This window comes from Drosophila miranda, chromosome 4 (assembly GCF_003369915.1).
Source record: "Drosophila miranda strain MSH22 chromosome 4, D.miranda_PacBio2.1, whole genome shotgun sequence".
Taxonomy (NCBI): Eukaryota; Metazoa; Arthropoda; class Insecta; order Diptera; family Drosophilidae; genus Drosophila; species Drosophila miranda.
In genome coordinates, this window is record NC_046677.1 from 21,103,400 (window position 1) to 21,121,791 (window position 18,392).

At 38.6% G+C, this 18,392-nt stretch overlaps 4 protein-coding genes across 17 annotated transcripts in view; 3 read left to right on the forward strand and 1 right to left on the reverse strand.

Moving 5' to 3' along the window:
- Positions 1 to 1,373: 1,373 nt before the first annotated feature.
- Positions 1,374 to 4,087, forward strand: LOC108164148. Its single transcript, XM_017299752.2, has 3 exons — positions 1,374 to 1,528; positions 1,593 to 1,769; positions 3,684 to 4,087. Exons 1-3 carry the CDS (start codon positions 1,468 to 1,470, stop codon positions 3,890 to 3,892), a joined length of 447 nt encoding a protein of 148 aa, XP_017155241.1. The 5' UTR covers positions 1,374 to 1,467; the 3' UTR covers positions 3,893 to 4,087.
- Positions 4,088 to 5,204: 1,117 nt separating this feature from the next.
- Positions 5,205 to 7,834, forward strand: LOC108161395. The gene is made up of 3 exons (XM_017295643.2): positions 5,205 to 5,744; positions 6,177 to 6,350; positions 7,308 to 7,834. Exons 1-3 carry the CDS (start codon positions 5,693 to 5,695, stop codon positions 7,532 to 7,534), a joined length of 453 nt encoding a protein of 150 aa, XP_017151132.1. The 5' UTR covers positions 5,205 to 5,692; the 3' UTR covers positions 7,535 to 7,834.
- A 331-nt stretch (positions 7,835 to 8,165) lies between these two features.
- LOC108161383 lies at positions 8,166 to 10,214 on the forward strand. The gene is made up of 3 exons (XM_017295631.2): positions 8,166 to 8,462; positions 8,561 to 8,737; positions 8,845 to 10,214. The coding sequence occupies exons 1-3, from the start codon at positions 8,414 to 8,416 to the stop codon at positions 9,069 to 9,071; spliced, it is 453 nt and encodes a 150-aa protein (XP_017151120.1). The 5' UTR covers positions 8,166 to 8,413; the 3' UTR covers positions 9,072 to 10,214.
- Positions 10,215 to 10,507: 293 nt separating this feature from the next.
- Positions 10,508 to 18,392, reverse strand: part of LOC108162822 (GTPase-activating protein skywalker) — a 54,524-nt gene continuing 46,639 nt past the window's right edge. For 3 of the 14 annotated variants that reach the window (XM_033392665.1, XM_033392664.1, XM_033392663.1), the window contains 8 exons: positions 16,381 to 16,505; positions 15,974 to 16,302; positions 15,739 to 15,910; positions 15,345 to 15,374; positions 13,924 to 14,010; positions 12,455 to 12,613; positions 12,171 to 12,391; positions 11,946 to 12,087 (listed from right to left, as the gene is read on the reverse strand). In XM_033392665.1, coding sequence (XP_033248556.1) covers positions 11,946 to 12,087; positions 12,171 to 12,391; positions 12,455 to 12,613; positions 13,924 to 14,010; positions 15,345 to 15,374; positions 15,739 to 15,910; positions 15,974 to 16,302; positions 16,381 to 16,505 — 1,265 coding nt within the window. Of the gene's footprint in view, positions 12,088 to 12,170; positions 12,392 to 12,454; positions 12,614 to 13,306; positions 13,364 to 13,923; positions 14,011 to 15,344; positions 15,375 to 15,738; positions 15,911 to 15,973; positions 16,303 to 16,380; positions 16,506 to 18,392 lie in introns of all 14 variants that reach the window. The other 11 variants (XM_017297740.2, XM_017297738.2, XM_017297742.2 and 8 more) reach the window with 8 other exon arrangements.

The window sequence follows — 18,392 nt, forward strand, 5'->3', positions numbered from 1 at the left end:
TTATGAAATTTCGTTCACAAAAAAACTTGGACTACAATAAATAAAACGATTAAAATCGAGAGAACTTCAATTGGAAACTGACAAGCGGACTTACCAGTCGGGGAGCTAGAAGATCGATTTTTATACGAGTAGAAATAAATGCAGACTGATGGAAATTTCAAGGAGAAACTCTTGACTTAGAGGATGTGGGAAAGGGATTGGGCTTAAATACTAACATACGGAAATATTGACTTTTAAATGAAGGAGGAGTGTCACAAATACATTAGAAGAGTGCGAAAGAATTCTGAAAAAAAGAATGGAAGACTTTCGGAACAAAGCTTGAGAAAATGGAAAAAGAATCTCGTAATGGTGTTCCAAATGAAACGATATCAAAAATATCTTTAAAGTCGAAGACTGGCTAAACTTAATTTCTATTGGTAAAACCTGTATGGATCTAGGAAGTGAGTATACAAATTTGAATGCACAGTTTTTAGATTCAAAAATGATCCCTCAGCTGCCATTGAGCATGGATCGAAAGATACCCAAGTGTGGGTATATATTAATTCGATTAGGTTAAATATATGGCATTTAGATGTCTTTGATGTATGACAGTTACAGATACTGTACCGACAGTGTTCTAACGGATTCGAAGCTCTCGATCTATCGGCGATATTCGCTGGCTGACAGCCTCTACAGTTGTTAATTGTTGCACATTTACACATCAATGAGAACTTGAAACCGGCATACTCATACTCATACTCATACTCACATAGTGAATAATTTGAGTATATTCCCAACTGCGCATTAGAATCGAAACGAAACGAATGAATGCTGGTCAAAGCGAACGATGACGTCGCGCTTACAGGGCATACAAATGGGTTCGCATAACGAAGCATAGAAAGCGTATAGGATAGGGCATAAATCAAGCTTACATAATACTCAAAAAGTATATTACAATATAAAAGAAAAAAGAAAACGAGTGTTATCAAGAGCTACGACATGGTATGGCGTGTCGGGTGCGTCTGAATTGTCTCAGGCGGAGAGTAGAAACACAAACTGAAAATAACTAAAACACTAAACGTCTCTGACATCACCCGAAACAAGTCGGCAAAAATTCTTCATACATATTTACATATGCACTACGAGTATATACGTTTATAAACATGGAGACGGTGTGAGTGTGTGTGTATGGTTTGTGTGTCACAAAACATTATGTAGCAGCCCGACTATAGAAATTTCGAAAACAGTATTCAACTAGCAGACACGCAACGAACATGAAATTCCACTCAAACTCAGGAACCGCCATGCGAGTGGAAGCTTTCGAGTGTACTCGAATGAGTGCGAGCGCGAGCATGGTCACTGGGGCTCGGGACGCGTCTTTTCGATGAGCCAGATATTAAACACTCGTCAGTCGCCGTACCGTCAAGGTCTGCCAGTCGCAATCGAAATATATACTCTTCAAATCAAGAATTTCCCCTGTCAGTGAAAATGGTGTCCAGTGTAAAGCTCTTCTTGGCCCTGACCATCTTGGCCACTCTGGCCTGCACGGGTAGGAAATCCCACTCCCCTAATCCCATTTGAATTGATCTCTAGAGATAGATCTCTTGTTCCAGGCTATGCCATCAAGTGCTACCAGTGCGAGTCGGTGACCAATCCCAAGTGTGGCGAAAAGTTCGAGTCGGACGACAGTCTGCTGCTGGACTGCGGCAAGATTGCCCCGCCACGCTTCCTGCAGAGCTTCTTCCCCGTCCGCAATGCCACCGGTTGCATGAAGAAGCTCATTGATACGGGTAAGTCTGCAACCAGCTACCAGCGATCACCAGTGACGTCACCCCTTGAACTCGTCTGCTGCCCACGCAGACGCAGAGTCCTCAGTTAACCAATTAGCTTGATTAACATTAATTAGAATCGAACCCATGGGCCTGGGGGCGTGACCAAAGCCTTTTATACGCAAAAAAAGCACGGCTAATACTATGATATGTGTGGGAATATAATTAGATAGGCTTATGGTAATGCCTAACTTCTTATTCAATTCTATCGCAGCCACGAATGATAGTTTGAATATCTATCTTGGTTGTTTGATAGTACGAATACGTATTCTAATAGAGACCTCAAGAGAAGTATTTCAATAGTATGTTCTTTGGAAACTTTTAAAGGTTTTTACTGAATAAAACGATGACAACATTCCACAAACAACTGAGAGGAAGATTTCCCGCAAAATTAAGAGACTTTACAATATATGCATGTACATTATCGTATATGTATGTTGTTTGCCTATAGATAAAGAGAATCTTTCCATTTGTTTACCATTTCCACATATTCAGTGTCATCTCATTGAGATTTCGGTTTATAAATAACTCATAAATACGAGTATCTCTCCTCTTTTTGATGTTTCCCTTTTCATTTCAATAAAACATATTTCCATAATCTTGCATTTACATTCAGAAACATTTCTCAACATTTTATAAGAGCTTAATGGCACGAAAGGCACATATATTTATGCCGCAAAGCCACACCCCATCCAGACCAATCCTACGCGCAGCAATCTGCTCATTTCATTATTAATTCAACAAGTGTTATTGAAATCATATTTGAGTTGCTGGCTTGGCATTTTAAGTCAGTTATTCGGATAGCCCAACGATTGTAGCGAATTAAAATTATTCCGAAATATAACGATTCGAATATTTTCTGAATATTTTATGGATCGGAATCGGAGTATTTATGCTTGCTGACCGCAACATCGCCTCGAATAATTGTTTGTTAATTACATTAACAGTCGACCTACGCCTCGTTTCCCAACCCCAGAACAATCGGGGGGGCTGAGACAGGGAGTGGCAGGAGCAATTAACTGACAGACGGGCACAAGTCACGGGTACACAAATTAGTCATAACTATGGACGAGTACTCATACATATCTGCCCTCTTAACGATGTTAAGGGAGGGAAAATATGCTAATTTGAATACATACTTGAGTGTAATTAAAACCTACAATTAAACAAAAAAATGCAAGGACAGGCACTACAAAAAAATTAATTAAATTTATATAAATATTACTTCTGATTACACTCTTTACTCTATATGAGTTTTTTGTTCTTGATGATCGGAAACGTTATATATTATATATATATGTACATATATGTATATACGATTCTGTATATAATTGAGATGCAGCGGAAAAACTGGGGTGTGGCTAAATGTATTTGATAAATAGGAATGGAAATGGAAATGATTTATCTGGGCAACTGAACGGACTAGAATACCTCACTTCGGTACTATATGTAGTCTCTTAAATAAACGATGTACACATAGCCACCCTCGACGAATATACATATACGGCATTCAATTGTAAATAATAATTGTTGCGGCTATAATTGTCTGATCGGGTAATCAAATTGCAGTTTATTTTCATCGAAACGATCGCAACCATAATGGAACATAACGTTAACGTGGAAAAGCAATATGATGAAAATTCTTAAGTAATTAATTTAAAATTCCAGCACGTACACAATATGTGAACAATTTGATGGATGTATATTGTATATACATCAATTTAGACTAAATAGTGCGGCACCTTTTAATTTCTTTATGGTTAAGCTTCAATGACCAGGCGAAATCTAGTAGTGAAATATTTCACATCACAACGATATCAATGTCTGAATCCGTATAAATGATTATCTAAACACACACCTTCTTTCTTTCTACAGTTCCCGGACACCCGCAGGTGGTGCGCAGCTGCTACTTCGGGGACATTAGCAACACCCAGACGGGTTGCACCTCGGACCCCTCCCTGCCCTTCGCCAAGCAGCTGAGCTGCGATGTCTGCACCAAGGACGAGTGCAACGGATCTGCCACCATCGCCCCCATTGCCGGAGCCATTCTGCTCTTTTTTGGCGTGGCTCGCCTGCTGGCCTAAGAGACCGGAGAGCCGCTCTCTCTTTCCATATCCGTAGTAGATGTTGTGCGCTTTTTTTGTTGAAAGCTTGTAATGGATCCGCTTGAATCTTTATCTTGAATCTGAATCTGGATTTATTGTTGTACACTCGTCGAACATTTTTTGTCCACACTCGAATCGCTTTATTTATTTAGAATAAAAATTTTGTTAATCGTACAACTTCTATTGCTATTGCTATTCTGGGAGACTGTGAAAAGAATGGGTGTAAATGGTTTGTATGGGTGAAAGTTTTCACAGATGTGATACCAATGGATAGTAAATGAATTTTTTTTTTTGATAGAATACTGGATAGTGGAAATCGATGAAATTTCGTAGAGGTATGATAGAAAATACGTACCAAAAAGTTTTCTCGTTGTTTTCAAGCTTTTTGCCTTAAACAAAAATTGTAAAGCATACTTTAAGGAAATGCATGGCTTGGCTGTGGATCATATGACCTGATACATCCATCTTCATTATATATGTAGGTACGACAGAATTCCACACTGCAATTCGAAATTCCTAAAAAAAATGGTTGGATATTATATATGATCGGTCCGAAGAAAAGTGCAGGGGCTTCCAATCTATAAAAGGACTCCGCACAAGGCCATTGTCGGCTGAAAGCTATGCCTCTGCTTCTGACATTTCGTTAAATCTTCCGGGCACCCGTTTGAATATTATGTCTAAATTCCATTCAATTTCGTTCTCTTCTGCCTCATGCTGCAGCCGGCCTTGCTCTTTGGAACTCTCTTTCCTGCCGATAATAGAACAGCAAGCCCAAGGTGCATAAATACAAGGTGAGGAATTAGCCTATATATTGTGCTCTTTGTGCGCTTATCTTGTCTATAGTCGCTTACGTAGTCACAGGGAAGATGATGTTTCGTGCAATGCTGCAATGCAATACTTTCAAGCCTTTATCGTCGCCATAAGGGCTCCCACCTTGTTCAAATACACCTTTTCTTCTGGTCCTCTCACCCAGTCTCTTCTTTCCACTCACTCCCACCCCCCCAAACATGTGGGGTACGAATTCCCCCCAGCCACTCGTTGGTAAAGCCAAAAGCAAAACGTTCATTAAAATTAGACAAATTAAAATGGTGAGCGATGACGCCAGACGAAATGGCCATAAAGTTTCTTCCGCACCAGCACTCAAAAAAGAGAGAAAGAGTGGCAGAGTGGCAGCGTGGCAGTGGGGCTGTGTGGCAGTGGGGGCTGTGTGGGAGACGGCAAAGAGATGCAGAAAGAAGAGGCAGAGAGACAAGGAGTTGAATTTGGAAATGCTTTTCGGCATTCTTTCAGTTCGAATTCGTTGGCGGCCGCGTCGACTGGCTGGCATTTAAGCGGGAAATTGAGGGAAAAGTTGATAGAAAAGAACAAAAAAAGGAAAGGAAAGCGAAGGAAAGACGCGTGTTTACGTTCGCGTAACGTGCCCCCTCTAACAGAATTATGTAGAAATAATTTATAGAACCAGAGAACACATTTCTTTATATTGTGGATATACATCTATTACGTATACGTATTGTATACATATGTGAACATGTTTTATATTTAAATCTCAAGTGGATCGTTCCAATAGCTATTGCCGTTCAGTCGCGGGCGACGCGTGAGAAGAGTTATCGTTAACAAATAAGCGTTCAACTTGAATTATTCTCCATAAAAGCCATCCAATAAAACACAATCCTAAGGAAACTTGCCCTCCGTCCCTGAGAAAAGTGGAAGGCAAAGTGCCTTTGCCTGCCTCCTGTCCGTCCCAACTACAACACTGTCTTTGCACTCCCACCAGTAAATATGCGGCAATATTTACTTCTGTTTGGCGCGCTGCTCTCTCTGCTGGCCTCAGGTTTGTTCCGCTTTTGTTTGGGTCTGCAGTTGGTTTTGGCTTTTGATACCCTTACGTAAGCTATCACAGACTTGACAGGGTGTTCAAAATGCAATCGATTGGCGTGTATCCTCCAAGAGATATATTGATGAAAGTTGGAAGCGTATCAGAACTATGATATGTAGACAAGTAGTACATGTTTGTGATACTCTTAGCACAAATCGTAAACTGTTAGTCGAACTGCAAGGGTATATAAGCTTCGGTTTCCCAACGAAACTCTCAGCTTGAATGCATTTTTCATTCGGACTTTTTTTTGGTTGGATTTATTTGATTTTCATTTTACTTTTGTGTTTGCTGCCTGTCTGTCTGTCTCCTGTGGTCTGATCTCATTTTGGCCATAAATAAGACGTAGCTTTTCATCTTTTCGTGTTTTCATCTTTCCAATGCCAATAGCTTACGCCATCAAGTGCTATGCCTGCGAGTCCGTCTACGAGGAGAGCTGCGGCGAGGACTTTGATGTCGAGAACCATTTCAAATACGACTGCGCCTTCATTGCGCCGCCCCGGTTCCTGGAGAGCGATCTGCTCAGCGTGAATGCCACGGCGTGTCTGAAGCGGGTCTTCAAGGGTGAGTATAGCTGCATGGGGACTGGAATTTGGGGGATTGCAAGAAAGAGTTGTCGTAGGAGTCTTAGGAATTAAAGAAACACATTGAATTTTTAGGAGTTGAACCATAATAATCTGTCCTGTGAGTTGGATTGATCTTTGATTCAGAGAAAATAAATAAATTATAAGGAAAATGTGTCTGTAATTAGTATCGGATAGGAATTCCTAGTATACATTTGCATCTGTTCCTGCACCGATTATTCGATGCTATTATTGAAAATAAGTAGAGAAATTGCACCAAAATAGTTTCTAAATGTTTCAAGATGTTTAACGCACGTAAAGATGATTTATGACAGTTTCATTGCTTTTAAGAAAATATATGATATATGCTTAAAAATTATTTATATAAGTTGAAAGAGATATAATGCATTTTCAGGTGATTTATGGCTATTTTCTTTGAGAATAATGACTTAAAGGAAAGTTTAGGGTAGTTTTATAATTATAGAACACTAAATAAAATTATTAAATTAATGATTGGTGATTAAATGAATCATGATTAATGATAGACTAAATATAGATGTAGTAAAAAGTTTCCTGCCTCTGAGAATTTATCACCGTAAATTTATTTAAAAGAAATACAAATCCAAAACATCCAAAGTCAGTCAGATACATATAGGATATACTGTCAAGAAATTTGTATCATTACAGCAAACTTTCTTCAAAATAAAGTCTGAATCATACCATACAAGATCACAATAAATAGATAGTTTGTCGCCACTTTGTTGATATAGAATGATACATATTTGAACGAACAGCTGTCGCACTATATCAAAAATTTTAATAGATTTCCCAGACGACGGCTGATGCTCATCTTTCGTTGATAGTTTTGGGGGCTCCATTTAGAATCAAACATGGATTAGGCAATTTAGCCCGAAAGTAGACTAATCCGAAAACCTATGTCTATTGTATGTTCCAACAGAAAATGGCGTACGCAAAATAGTGCGTGGCTGCTACTTTGGCGAGGTAAATGACACAGAATTGTGGTGCAGAATGGACCCTACTCTGGCGGCGGTGAAGAACGCCAGCTGTCATGTGTGCGACAACGAGAACTACTGCAATGGAGCGGAGGTCATTGGGGTCAATCGAGTGGAGACGTGGCGAATGATATCACTAATTGTGTTTCTTTTGGCCGCCCAACTAGCCTGAATGAAACCGAGATCCATTGAGAATACCTAGTCAAATTTAGTCATACCTTTGTATAGATTGTTTGCCACGTAAAAGAGTTCTTAGATGTGTAAGTTGATCCCCAGTTAATGTCACAATTTCAGCATTAATTAAGCTAATGGAAATATGAAGTATCCGCCCCATTGTGTTAACGTTCAACCAGTGCGTATGAGCCACACATTAGTCCGTTCTGCCGCCCAAATACGAGTATGAGCCGAAAAGATGGCAAACAACAATTCGGAGAGCGAAATACAAACTAATAAAAACTAATTTTACACAGAATGCCAAATTGTTTATTTGTTCAAATGCCACTAATGAACTTTTGCTTTGCCTGCCACCGATGGATGGATGGATAAATGATGGAGAAGGGCAGGAATGGCGGCATGCCCCTTCCACCTCACGGCTCCACCTCCATTCGACCCACAATGTCAACACGAATGCGGTCGGTATTTCGGCCCCCACTCCACTCCATGGGATATACTCGAAGGTACGCTCGTATAAATGCCAGGAAACCGAAATGAAATGAAATGAAAAAGAAATGAACAAGAAAATCTGTTTATGAAAATCACATTCTGAATGCGATTGTTTGCTCAGTTCTGTTTGGTTGCTGTTCAGTCTCAGTCTCAGTCTCATGTGTGCAACGGTTCGAGTCGGTAGTCGGTAGTCAATAGTCGGGTAGACACTAGCTGTAGACACTATATATAATGTGATTGCCATCGGCATCTGTGAAGACTGTGAAAAACATCTGTAGCACAGATCGCATCTGTATCCGTATCGTATCTATTGAATCACCTCAATACTCGAGCACAGCCCCATTAGCGCAGTGGACAGTGGCGAGTGGGGATCGTTCGGAACGGAACAATGCGTGTGTTTGTCGCTCTGTGGCTGCTCGTCACGCTGGTCAGCACAGGTGAGTCCCAGTCCCTCCTCCTCCTCCTCATCCTCCTTCTCTTGGTTGACACACATATTTACGCATGTCGTCATCGTCACCCCTCCTCTGGCGAATAGCTCTGGCGATTACCTGCTTCGAATGCGATTCCGTAAACGAGCCTGGGTGTGGGGAGAGCTTCTCGGGCGATGACATAGCCAAGACGGATTGTAATGCCGTCGAAGTCCTGGGCGACATGCGATCCTACAACCCCCAGGGCGTGGAACCCACTTGCCTGACCAAGTACTATGAGGGTAGTAAGTATACATATATGCACAATAAAACGTTCTACTCTACTTACATGTACATATATACATACCTAAGAATGATGCATTCCAATGTTTTATCGTTTATTGTTTGGCAGTGCCTGGAAGTTCGCGTTTCGTTCGGCGCTCTTGCTTCTTTGGCGATTCCTCGCCGGCGGGCTTCAGCTGCGATGAGTCCCCGGATCCGTTGGTGCCTTACCAGAGCTTCCTCGGCTGTACCCTCTGCAACAGCGATCTATGTAATGCAGCCGGATGCAAAGTCCCCTCCATGCTGCTATCTTTTGTTTTCTGTGCGTATGGATTACTATTGTTTCTCGCAAATTAATAAGAAAAAGGAGAAAAAAAACATAAGAAACTTTACCAAAACTCAAAAAATATAATGAACATAAGGATAATTATTTTGAAACTACAATCTTGTTTGAGAACTCCCTTGGAGAGACAATAGTATTTTGTTTGTTTTAATTTTCATTTATTTGATTTTGTTTCCGTTGTTTTTACACATCCACTAAAATGATTTAACATACATATATATTTATATAATAGTTATTCTTGTTTGTTTAATAATATAATTTATTGAATAAAAATTTACTCGTCTCCTACTATATATGTGTGTGTATGTAAGTAAGTGTCTGTCTGTGTGTGGATGTGTGTTTTGTAATTAGGATTTATCGATTAAAAATATGCATAAATTAAATAAAATAACATTTGAAAAAAAAAAAAACACACTTGTCACTCTTTCAATCAGCAATACACACTCAATTGATCTTTAAATATAATATTCATATATACTCTATTGTATATATTGTACGTAGGATGTACATTTAATTCCAGTTTTGCTGCATAAATTATTGTTTGGGTATGTGGGTACATAGATAACACACGATCACTGTAGCATGATTTATGGGGCTTAGGCTTAGCTGCTGGCTATATCCTATATCTATTCATTTCAGGGCTTGCAGGGCTACACATAAATAACATTCAAATATAAATATATATGTATATGGGTAATTATCTGTATAATATATAGGCATATATCAAATAGTATAAACTACACATTGAGAACAATTCAGATAGAAAACAGTTTTTATGTACAAAAGATTTAGTGTTTGCTTTACCAAATACTGTCCATGTAAGCGTTCCCTTAATCCCAGCAGAATCTCCGAGAATCCTCCGGGTGGGAGTGGAGCGACTGAGTCAATGCCACAAACAATCCGCTCCAAGCATTCCACCGTCTTAAGCTCTATAAACATTATCATATCATCGATCGATTGTGTAAGAATTAGTCAACCAAATAAAGTAATTCACATTCAGAAACAAGTAACAAACGGATTTCATTCTCTTATTTATCGCTTAGCATTAGCTCGTGTATCAACATCAGGGATCAACTTGTTCAACTATTTGCAGCTGGTATTTTGTAATGTATAGATCGGTTATTTTATTTCATAGGCCATATAATGCTGCGCTTACGTACATACACATATACAATTGAATCATAGTAACAACAACAACACAGAGAGTTTGTTTAAAACCTAAAGAACTATTCATATTTACTTGTAGCTTCCACTGCCACTCTCTCTCTCTCTCTCTACCTATGTATACCCCACAGATTGCATTAGATCTTGTATGGGGAAAGGATGGGGATCGGATTGGATTGTGGGGTATTGTGGAGTACCAGCCTCCACAATCGTTGTGGAGTGTTGCCTTGCCTGTCATTTGGTGCAATCTGTGGCCCATGTCTTCAATTTCCCTTCAATTTTCGTTCTGGCTTTTCCTTTTTTTAGTTGTAACAATTCGCTTGAGTAGTGCAATGATCGTTCCACTGATCCAACAGAGTCTGCAATCACTCAAAGTCAGATCAAGAGAGGCATACACAGGAAGAGACCTATCCCACACATCATATTCGTATTCGTATTTTCTTTCTTTCTTTTTCTTTAACATAAAAACTGACTAGAAAAGTGTGCAAAAATTTCGTGAGTGCGCGGGTGTTTGTGTGTCTGTGAGCAAAGAATTTCGTTGGCATTGAATATGGAATGGAATCTTAAAATAATTATTGAATTTCCATCGGTTTTGTTTATGCATTTCATTTCCATGTAGCCTTCAACTTGTAATACATTTCTTTCTACATTTTGTTTCCATTTTGAGATCAATTTGACATGAGTACGTGGGACGCTCTCTTACTCTCTCTGTGGACTTTAAGCAGATTACAGACTCTTTTGGCTAAGGACATTGGCTTTACATTTGTATCAATTGTGGGCTATATATCGTAATGTGGGTTCTAATATATGGTATATGTTGTATCTGAGCATATCATTTGTAGCTTTAATCGAAACATGGTTTGGGTTTTTCTTTATCTATATATATTTTTTTAGTTGCGACCAAATGGAGGAGTGAACCCTTCAGAGACACATTCGATTGGGTCGGTCTCAATGCAATTTATACAAGGTTTACATACACTTTCTATACACATAGCAATAATAATCTTAACAACATTAATAACGAATTCAGTCAAGTCAGTAAATTTGGTTGGTTTACAGAAAAAAGAAAAAATAAAATACATGCTAAACGAAATTATAATAAACAATAATAAACATTTCTTTTCCATTCTCCATTTTTCACTTTTCCATTTTTCATTTTCAAAATTATATAGGTTTATCCTTTTCAACATTTTTCATGGCTATAGAAATACGGATTTACATTTAGTTATACACATATTATATAGTAATTGTTTATGCATACGTATAGATATATGTTTATGTATAGTATATATTGTATATGTGTATAGGGGTTATTACTGTATAACAACTATTGTATTGTATTGTAATTTCAAAGCTTTGCGTTTTGAAACATGAACTCACAGAGTATTTCCATTATATAATATATAATTTGTATGTTTTTATCAATCAATTTTTCATTCATTTTGAAACATTTAACATTAACACGACGGCTAAACTGCTGCTTTCTGCCACTTTCGATAAATTTATTTATAAATAGGTTTTTATAAATGTTGAAACATTTTACGATCATCTTCTTTACGATCATCTTCCGCCAGGAGTTGCGGAAGGAAGTGTGTTTGTATTGAAATCTTTAGGTTTGAGTGGTTTTGGTGGTGGTGGTGGAGATGCATAAGGGTAGGTTTTGGCTGAGCACTTGATCGTCGGCGGGCAATATTGGTTGGATTGAACAGAGCTTGCGATGCCCCTTAGATGCCCACAAAGCCATAGACCTCCAGTACGCGGATCTCAAAATCACCGGATGGACAGAGCGGGGGATTGTTGAAGGTCTTGCAACCATCCGTTTTGCCAAAACGTATATTCTCGTCCATCCAGATGGCCTGACCCTCACTAAACAGGAAAGAGCACAGGAAAGAGAAGCCATATATTAGTGGGTGAAACAGGTACAGTATCGATTCAACGTCACGACTTACCCTCCACCGATTGTAATCATTTTGGAATCGGCTGCCATAAACAGCTCGGAACTGTGTCCCAGATCCTTGTCACCCTCAATTCCCACCCAGGGGTACTTGGCTCGCTCTGGATACAAGGAGAACAGGAAGGTTTCGCCGGTGCCAAAGTAGGCCTGCCGCTGGCCCTTGTCATCCTTGACATTTCTTTCGAACCACCGCGACGAGCAATAGGCGCCAAAGACCTGCGATTATAGAGAGGAGTTATTACAATCTATATCTTGTGTGTGGTTTTTCTTGAAACGTACCTCATTATTGCAAGTCTTGATCATCAGCAGCGTGGGCTCGTGCTGCTCCACCCGCACGTAGAATGTGGTGAGAGAGCAGCCGTGCTCTTCTGTGGTGTACAGCAGCACCGGTTGGTACATTGTTATCCGCACAGGCAGCCACGACCACAACGTGAATAACTAAAGGAGCACAGATATCATTTATCAGTTTTGTTATATTACCAAAAGAGCAGGTGTCTTTGTTGCTACAACTACTCGTACAAGTAACTGATTTAAGAGGGTAGCAATTAGCCAATGACAAAACAAAGTAAATACGTATCGTAGTAGGCGTAGTAGGGTATCAAAAAAGACGTGAAATAACATGAACTAAAAGGCCAAAAGCCAACGAAAACCAACTAAAAGCCAAAGTAACATATATATGTATATACGGGTAAAAGAACTCTCAACAGATCTATGGGGTAAGGGGGACTCTAAGGATGGTCTAAGAGGTATGACTACGGCGCAAGTTCAGCAGCAGCTCAAACTGTAGGCAGCAGCGTTGGTAGCAGCAGCAGCAGCAGCGCTTGTAAAACTTCGATAGTTTTTTTTTCTGATTTATGAATGGTTGATGAGATTTTGTCAGATGATCTATAGATGATCTCTATAGTCTAGGCAGGACAAAGACACTTTTACATAGACAAAACATTTGTCCAAAACATTTTCTAAGACGGCACGAAATTGAAATTTTTCGGATGGGAAGTACAAATGGAGGGAAATTGCATTCATATGGAAGGAGACATGGAGAGGGAAATGGCAAATGGAAAAGATATTGGAGTTTTTTGGAGGAGTGGGGGATTTGTTTTTTTTTTTCTCAATATGCAATGCAATGCTTACAAATTGTCTATCCGTCCAGGTTTTTATGAAATTCTTTGTGCCCGGCAAACCAAAATGCTATGAAAAAGATATATATAGATGGATATACATATATATTGCAAAACGAAAGAAACCAAAACAGAAAAAAAAAATAGGCGATATGTCGGATGTTGGGTGGGGTCTTGGGGTATAATAATGAAAACGATATGGGGGTAGATCATCTTCAAATCTTCTCCATTTAATAATCTCTAGCTTAAGTATTTCCCACTCTAGAAAATCAAATGGGGGCAAAAAAAAAACAACTAGCAAATATTGAAGTATAAAGATCAACTAAAATCATCATTAATTTCTATCAAATTGAAACCGAAATCATCTTAATTTTCTATCAAAATTGAAGTCAAAAACAGATTGATGAAAATTTCCAGCATTTCATGCATAGTTTTTGGAATATGGAATCATAAAGTGTGTGCACAAAAGCATTTAATAATTTAGCTATGCTTGGATATATATTTAGATAATAGATGTTTATAAAACGTTTCATATGTAATTGAAATGTTGTTGTGTGCTGGGAGGGTTCTCTGTAGAATGGAGTGGTTTTTGGATTGGTTTTTTGGAGTTTGACTTTGACTTTCACTTACATCTTCGTTCTTACAGACTTGACTTTTCAGATTGTGAATGGGATAGACGCCCATCGCGATAGCTCTATGACCGGGCGACTTTTCGCCCTATATATGGTAAATGGAATATATATTTATATATATATATATATGTGTGTATGCACCCAAAATGAAGACAAATGAACCCGCAGAAGTTAGTTGTTTTTTCATCGATATCGAATATGTGAATATACATTGATCAAAGCGTACGCAAATGTTATCAGATTTTGATTTTGATTTTTTGATTCATTCATTCGTTTGCCAAGGCAGCAAAAAAAGGGTACAAGAAAAATAGAAATAACATTTTTATAAAGATTTTTGTTCATATAAAGGAGCAGGATATACATATGTACTGCAGGATATTATATTGGTTTCTGGTTTTCTGGTTTATTTTGGTTTATGTATATTTCTGTTTTAGTGAGTATATTGTTTTTTGGAATATATTTTTAATAGAAAAGCTATGTTTGTATATAAAAAATATATATGTATATGTTTATAAAGCTGCATGTTGTATGGATGTGGGTATTATAATCATGAGTGGTTTTTTGTTTGTATGTTTTTGTGGCAGTGCTTTAGCTTTGATTTGATAAGTAAAACAGAACGAAACGAAAATTTAGTTCATTCAGCAAAAACAAAATGGAAATAAAATAACAAAAACAAAAGTCAAGTGGCAGCAGAACGAACACAAAACTCGAGTCGAATTTGTCAATTGCGGGAAAGTTTCCAGAGAGATATGACGATGCCTTTGGCATTGTATAACTCGGGGAAGTCTTTGGCTTTCAGATTAAACTAATCCTAAGATCTCCCACATATTGTACAATGTTCTCAAAACAATTGAAATTTGCATAATGATTTCTTTCTTTGTGATAAATGCAGTTGATATCGGTTATATGCTAATGCTATAACAGAAATCGTTCACTAAACGGAGATCCGAATGTATGCAGAAATCGTTTTTATCGATAAACGATCAATCGATATTCGAACACCTGCTTTTATACAATTTCCACTTTGAAAGCACTTTGTTTTGTCTTAGAAATACGACAACCATTATTTTTGTATGCCTCTGAAGTATAACATTTCTAGACGGGTATAACAGATATTAGCACATAACCGATATTCACGTATTCTTCGTATCCCTCATCTAAGCTTCATGCATTATCTTCGGTCTAAGACTTTTTGCTTCTCGACTCGAAGCATCGGTAAGCAATTTGATAGCTGAACAAATGAACTGAACTGAAACTCATTCAATAAACATTATCATACAATATGTATATGAAAAGAAATATGAACAACCGAACAAGAACAGAACAAGCAGATTCAATCCAACATCAGCAATTATATAATTATCATTATCAGTATGAGTATTTTGTATAATTTGGAATAATTTGCTTCTAGCCTCATACCAAGTTGCGACAGCTCTCGGAGTGCAGCTTCTGGTTTATGGATTTACATAAATATATTTTGGTTTTTTTGTTTTTTTTTTTGTTTGTTTGTTGGGGGCGTGCGTTCAAGTTGTTTCAGAAACATAACCAGAAGAAAAAAAAAAGATATATATAAAAAACAGATGGAAATAAGAGTTTACCATTAGACAAAAGTGTTTCGTATTTGTGCTGTGTAGTAGAGAGTATTTGTTTGGGGTTCCAGAGATAGTAGTACTAGGCCTAACATCTGGCTGGGCTATGGTTTCTCTTTGTTTCTTTGTATATTTGTATTTTGTGTGATGGTGGGTTTTGGTTTGGTTTGAGTGGGGGGCGGTAGGGTGCAGGGAAACTCTGGATTGGATTATGGATTACATACCTCACGGATGGTCAATGTATGCGACATCATCTGAATGTTCACCTGCGACTGACTAGTGGGCAGATTATCACTTGAACGCGATTTGATTAATTGCTTCGAACCGCTATTGAGCACGGAACGGCTTTTTAGTAGCATTTCAGTCTTGATAAATATTCTAGAAATATACTGGGTACTGCAAAATGGATAACAGGAATTATTTATAAGGTATTCTACTCTGTTTCAAGATCTACCATACCTCAGTCCCCTAATACTAAACGCGGCATGGAGAAGTTTCGCCGGCGACACTGGTATCTTCTTGCAGAACTTGATCAAAGCGTTGCCAATGTCATTTTTAATATTATCCGGACTCCATTCGTTGTTCGACTGGCACTCCTTGTGGAACAGATTGAGCACGACCAGGGCCACACGGTACAGGACCTTGATGCCCTCGTGGAAATAACAGTCCATGATCCGCACCAGATGCTGGAAGGGTAGACCGGCTAATATCCACCAGCACCAGTCCATGAACACGCGCTCCAGCTTCAGGCCCGGACAAATACGTTGGAAATACGAAATTGCACTTTTCTATTTTAAATACAAAATCATTTGATTAACGATTGATTGATTGACTGATTGGGCGATGATTGAGGTGAGTGTGCTTACCGTGTGCTTTTTGGCTATCTGCATCACCGTCTTCCAGGTGACCTCATGCTGTAGTTTGGTTTGATTGATGAATACCTTCTCCTTGCTACCCACCAGACCGGCGAGGCACATGTAGGCTTCCTCCTCTGCAAAGAAAAATCAAGAATTGGCGAATATTAAGAAAGCTGTTGGATCTGTGGATGATTATTATTAATCTTTTCATCCCATTTACTATGTGTTAAGGGATTATTTCGAAGGCCTATAATTGGTTGCAGTGATCTCTTAAACAATTATCCGTATAGCCCCATCTGTAGCTTCGTATTATCGATGATTGTTGACTCCTAAGCTTATAATAGAAATGGTTGTATTCAAACACATTCAATCACTTGTTATGGCTATAAATATATTCATATACTAAGTAAGATTTTATATTCAATAGACTGTGTCAACTGGTCAAGATCTAATCAAAGTTTTCTTAGCAACTATAAATGACAATCCTAGAACCTAAAGAACTTTCCAGATTCCATTTAAGATACTTCAGACTGTCATTTAAGAAAGTGTCACATCAAGATTCTTTAAAATGAAGCAGAAAATATCGCAACATATCCTATGTGAATCTCCTGCCCTATACATGGGGACAGCATAAGTGAACCCCTAACAGGATTGGGGGAATAATACCCATCTGGAGTCTTCTAAAATGTAAGTGGGAGCTACTGTCATCTCTCCCACATAACATTGATACTGCCGAAAATTGCAAAAACCGCAAACATTGCGTGTGCATGATACGGCACAATGATAAGTGATTTTTGTTGTTGGACTGTTTTTAAATTCAAAGAGTCAGCCCACCTGTGTTGTATATAATTCCCCTGCTAATCCCAATCTTAGGTGCCTTAGACCTTGTAATAATAACAATCATTAAAAAATGAAGATCATCGTAAAGGCTAAGAGGTTCCTTAAGAGTCTACAGAAGTTTTAAGTGTTGAAAATAACTTTTAATTGATTATGTGCCCAGGATTCAGCAAGCACTCAATGGTATAAATCCATCACACACTCAGCGAATGCTCTGTTTAAATATGATCCATCAAATCTAACCAATTTATCGCGTTGCATATGTAATAGATGGTAAACAATATGCCCTGGCAGTCAGTCAGTCTATCGAAGTGATCAAATTGCAGTTTTTCCTAACAATTATCAACCTTATGACTGGCCTAACCTCAACCACAATTTATCCAGCCTTCCACCTCTATAGAGCCCGCCCCACCCCCTCCATCAAACACTGTACAATAAAACCACATATACGACGGAGCGGGTTTCTAATTTAATTGTGGAACTACTGCAGCAGCAGAAGCAGCAGCAGCTCAAAGCTCAGGGCGATTGGGGATCCATCTCCCTCCAAGTGTTGATTGGATGAGAAGGAGGTGGCATATGGTATACGGTACATGGGATTGTGGTTCTGTCGCTGACTACGAGCAAATGCATTACCGCAATGACGCAGAGGAAAATTGAATTGAGAGCTTGCCTTGAGACTCTGTCTGGGATGCACTTTGACCAGCACATCACAAATGCCATTTTCCATCTCCATTTGCCCCTCTCTTCAATTGCGAAAAACCATAATTAGCAGGGTGGCAATTTGTACTCTGTGTACACTCGGATATAATACATGCAGTATGTGGTGCCTGATTATTTGATTACAAAATTAGATCAAATTATGCAATGGCGAGTGCTAAAAATAATTCCCATTCCGCAGAAGAGTTCGTGGGGGATTCATTAGCTGTATTATCTGATGTTTGTAAAAAGAACTTTGATTACAAATCAGCAATGTAAATGTGTAAACATTTCATATAAAAATTCAACCATCAATCATCGATTAGGGGGACTTTAAATTCAATTTAGATACTGAACCGAATTGAACCTTTCTTTTCTAGAGTGCAGATGATAAGGAGGAGGCGCCTCCATATTGATTTGTGCTGCCTGTGGCTTCTTCTTTGCATTACAAAGTTTAATTGCTTTCAAACGCTCGAGTAAACAAAAGT

Bases quoted from the DNA above. Each gene is read 5' to 3' on its own strand.
- LOC108164148 (XM_017299752.2), top strand. From the start codon at position 1,468: ATGGTGTCCAGTGTAAAGCTCTTCTTGGCCCTGACCATCTTGGCCACT. The intron at 1,529-1,592 runs GTAGGAAATCCC...CTCTTGTTCCAG, and splicing joins GGCCACTCTGGCCTGCACGG to GCTATGCCATCAAGTGCTAC. The intron at 1,770-3,683 runs GTAAGTCTGCAA...TTCTTTCTACAG, and splicing joins GAAGAAGCTCATTGATACGG to TTCCCGGACACCCGCAGGTG.
- LOC108161395 (XM_017295643.2), top strand. From the start codon at position 5,693: ATGCGGCAATATTTACTTCTGTTTGGCGCGCTGCTCTCTCTGCTGGCC. The intron at 5,745-6,176 runs GTTTGTTCCGCT...CAATGCCAATAG, and splicing joins GCTCTCTCTGCTGGCCTCAG to CTTACGCCATCAAGTGCTAT. The intron at 6,351-7,307 runs GTGAGTATAGCT...ATGTTCCAACAG, and splicing joins TCTGAAGCGGGTCTTCAAGG to AAAATGGCGTACGCAAAATA.
- LOC108161383 (XM_017295631.2), top strand. From the start codon at position 8,414: ATGCGTGTGTTTGTCGCTCTGTGGCTGCTCGTCACGCTGGTCAGCACA. The intron at 8,463-8,560 runs GTGAGTCCCAGT...TCTGGCGAATAG, and splicing joins CGTCACGCTGGTCAGCACAG to CTCTGGCGATTACCTGCTTC. The intron at 8,738-8,844 runs GTAAGTATACAT...ATTGTTTGGCAG, and splicing joins GACCAAGTACTATGAGGGTA to TGCCTGGAAGTTCGCGTTTC.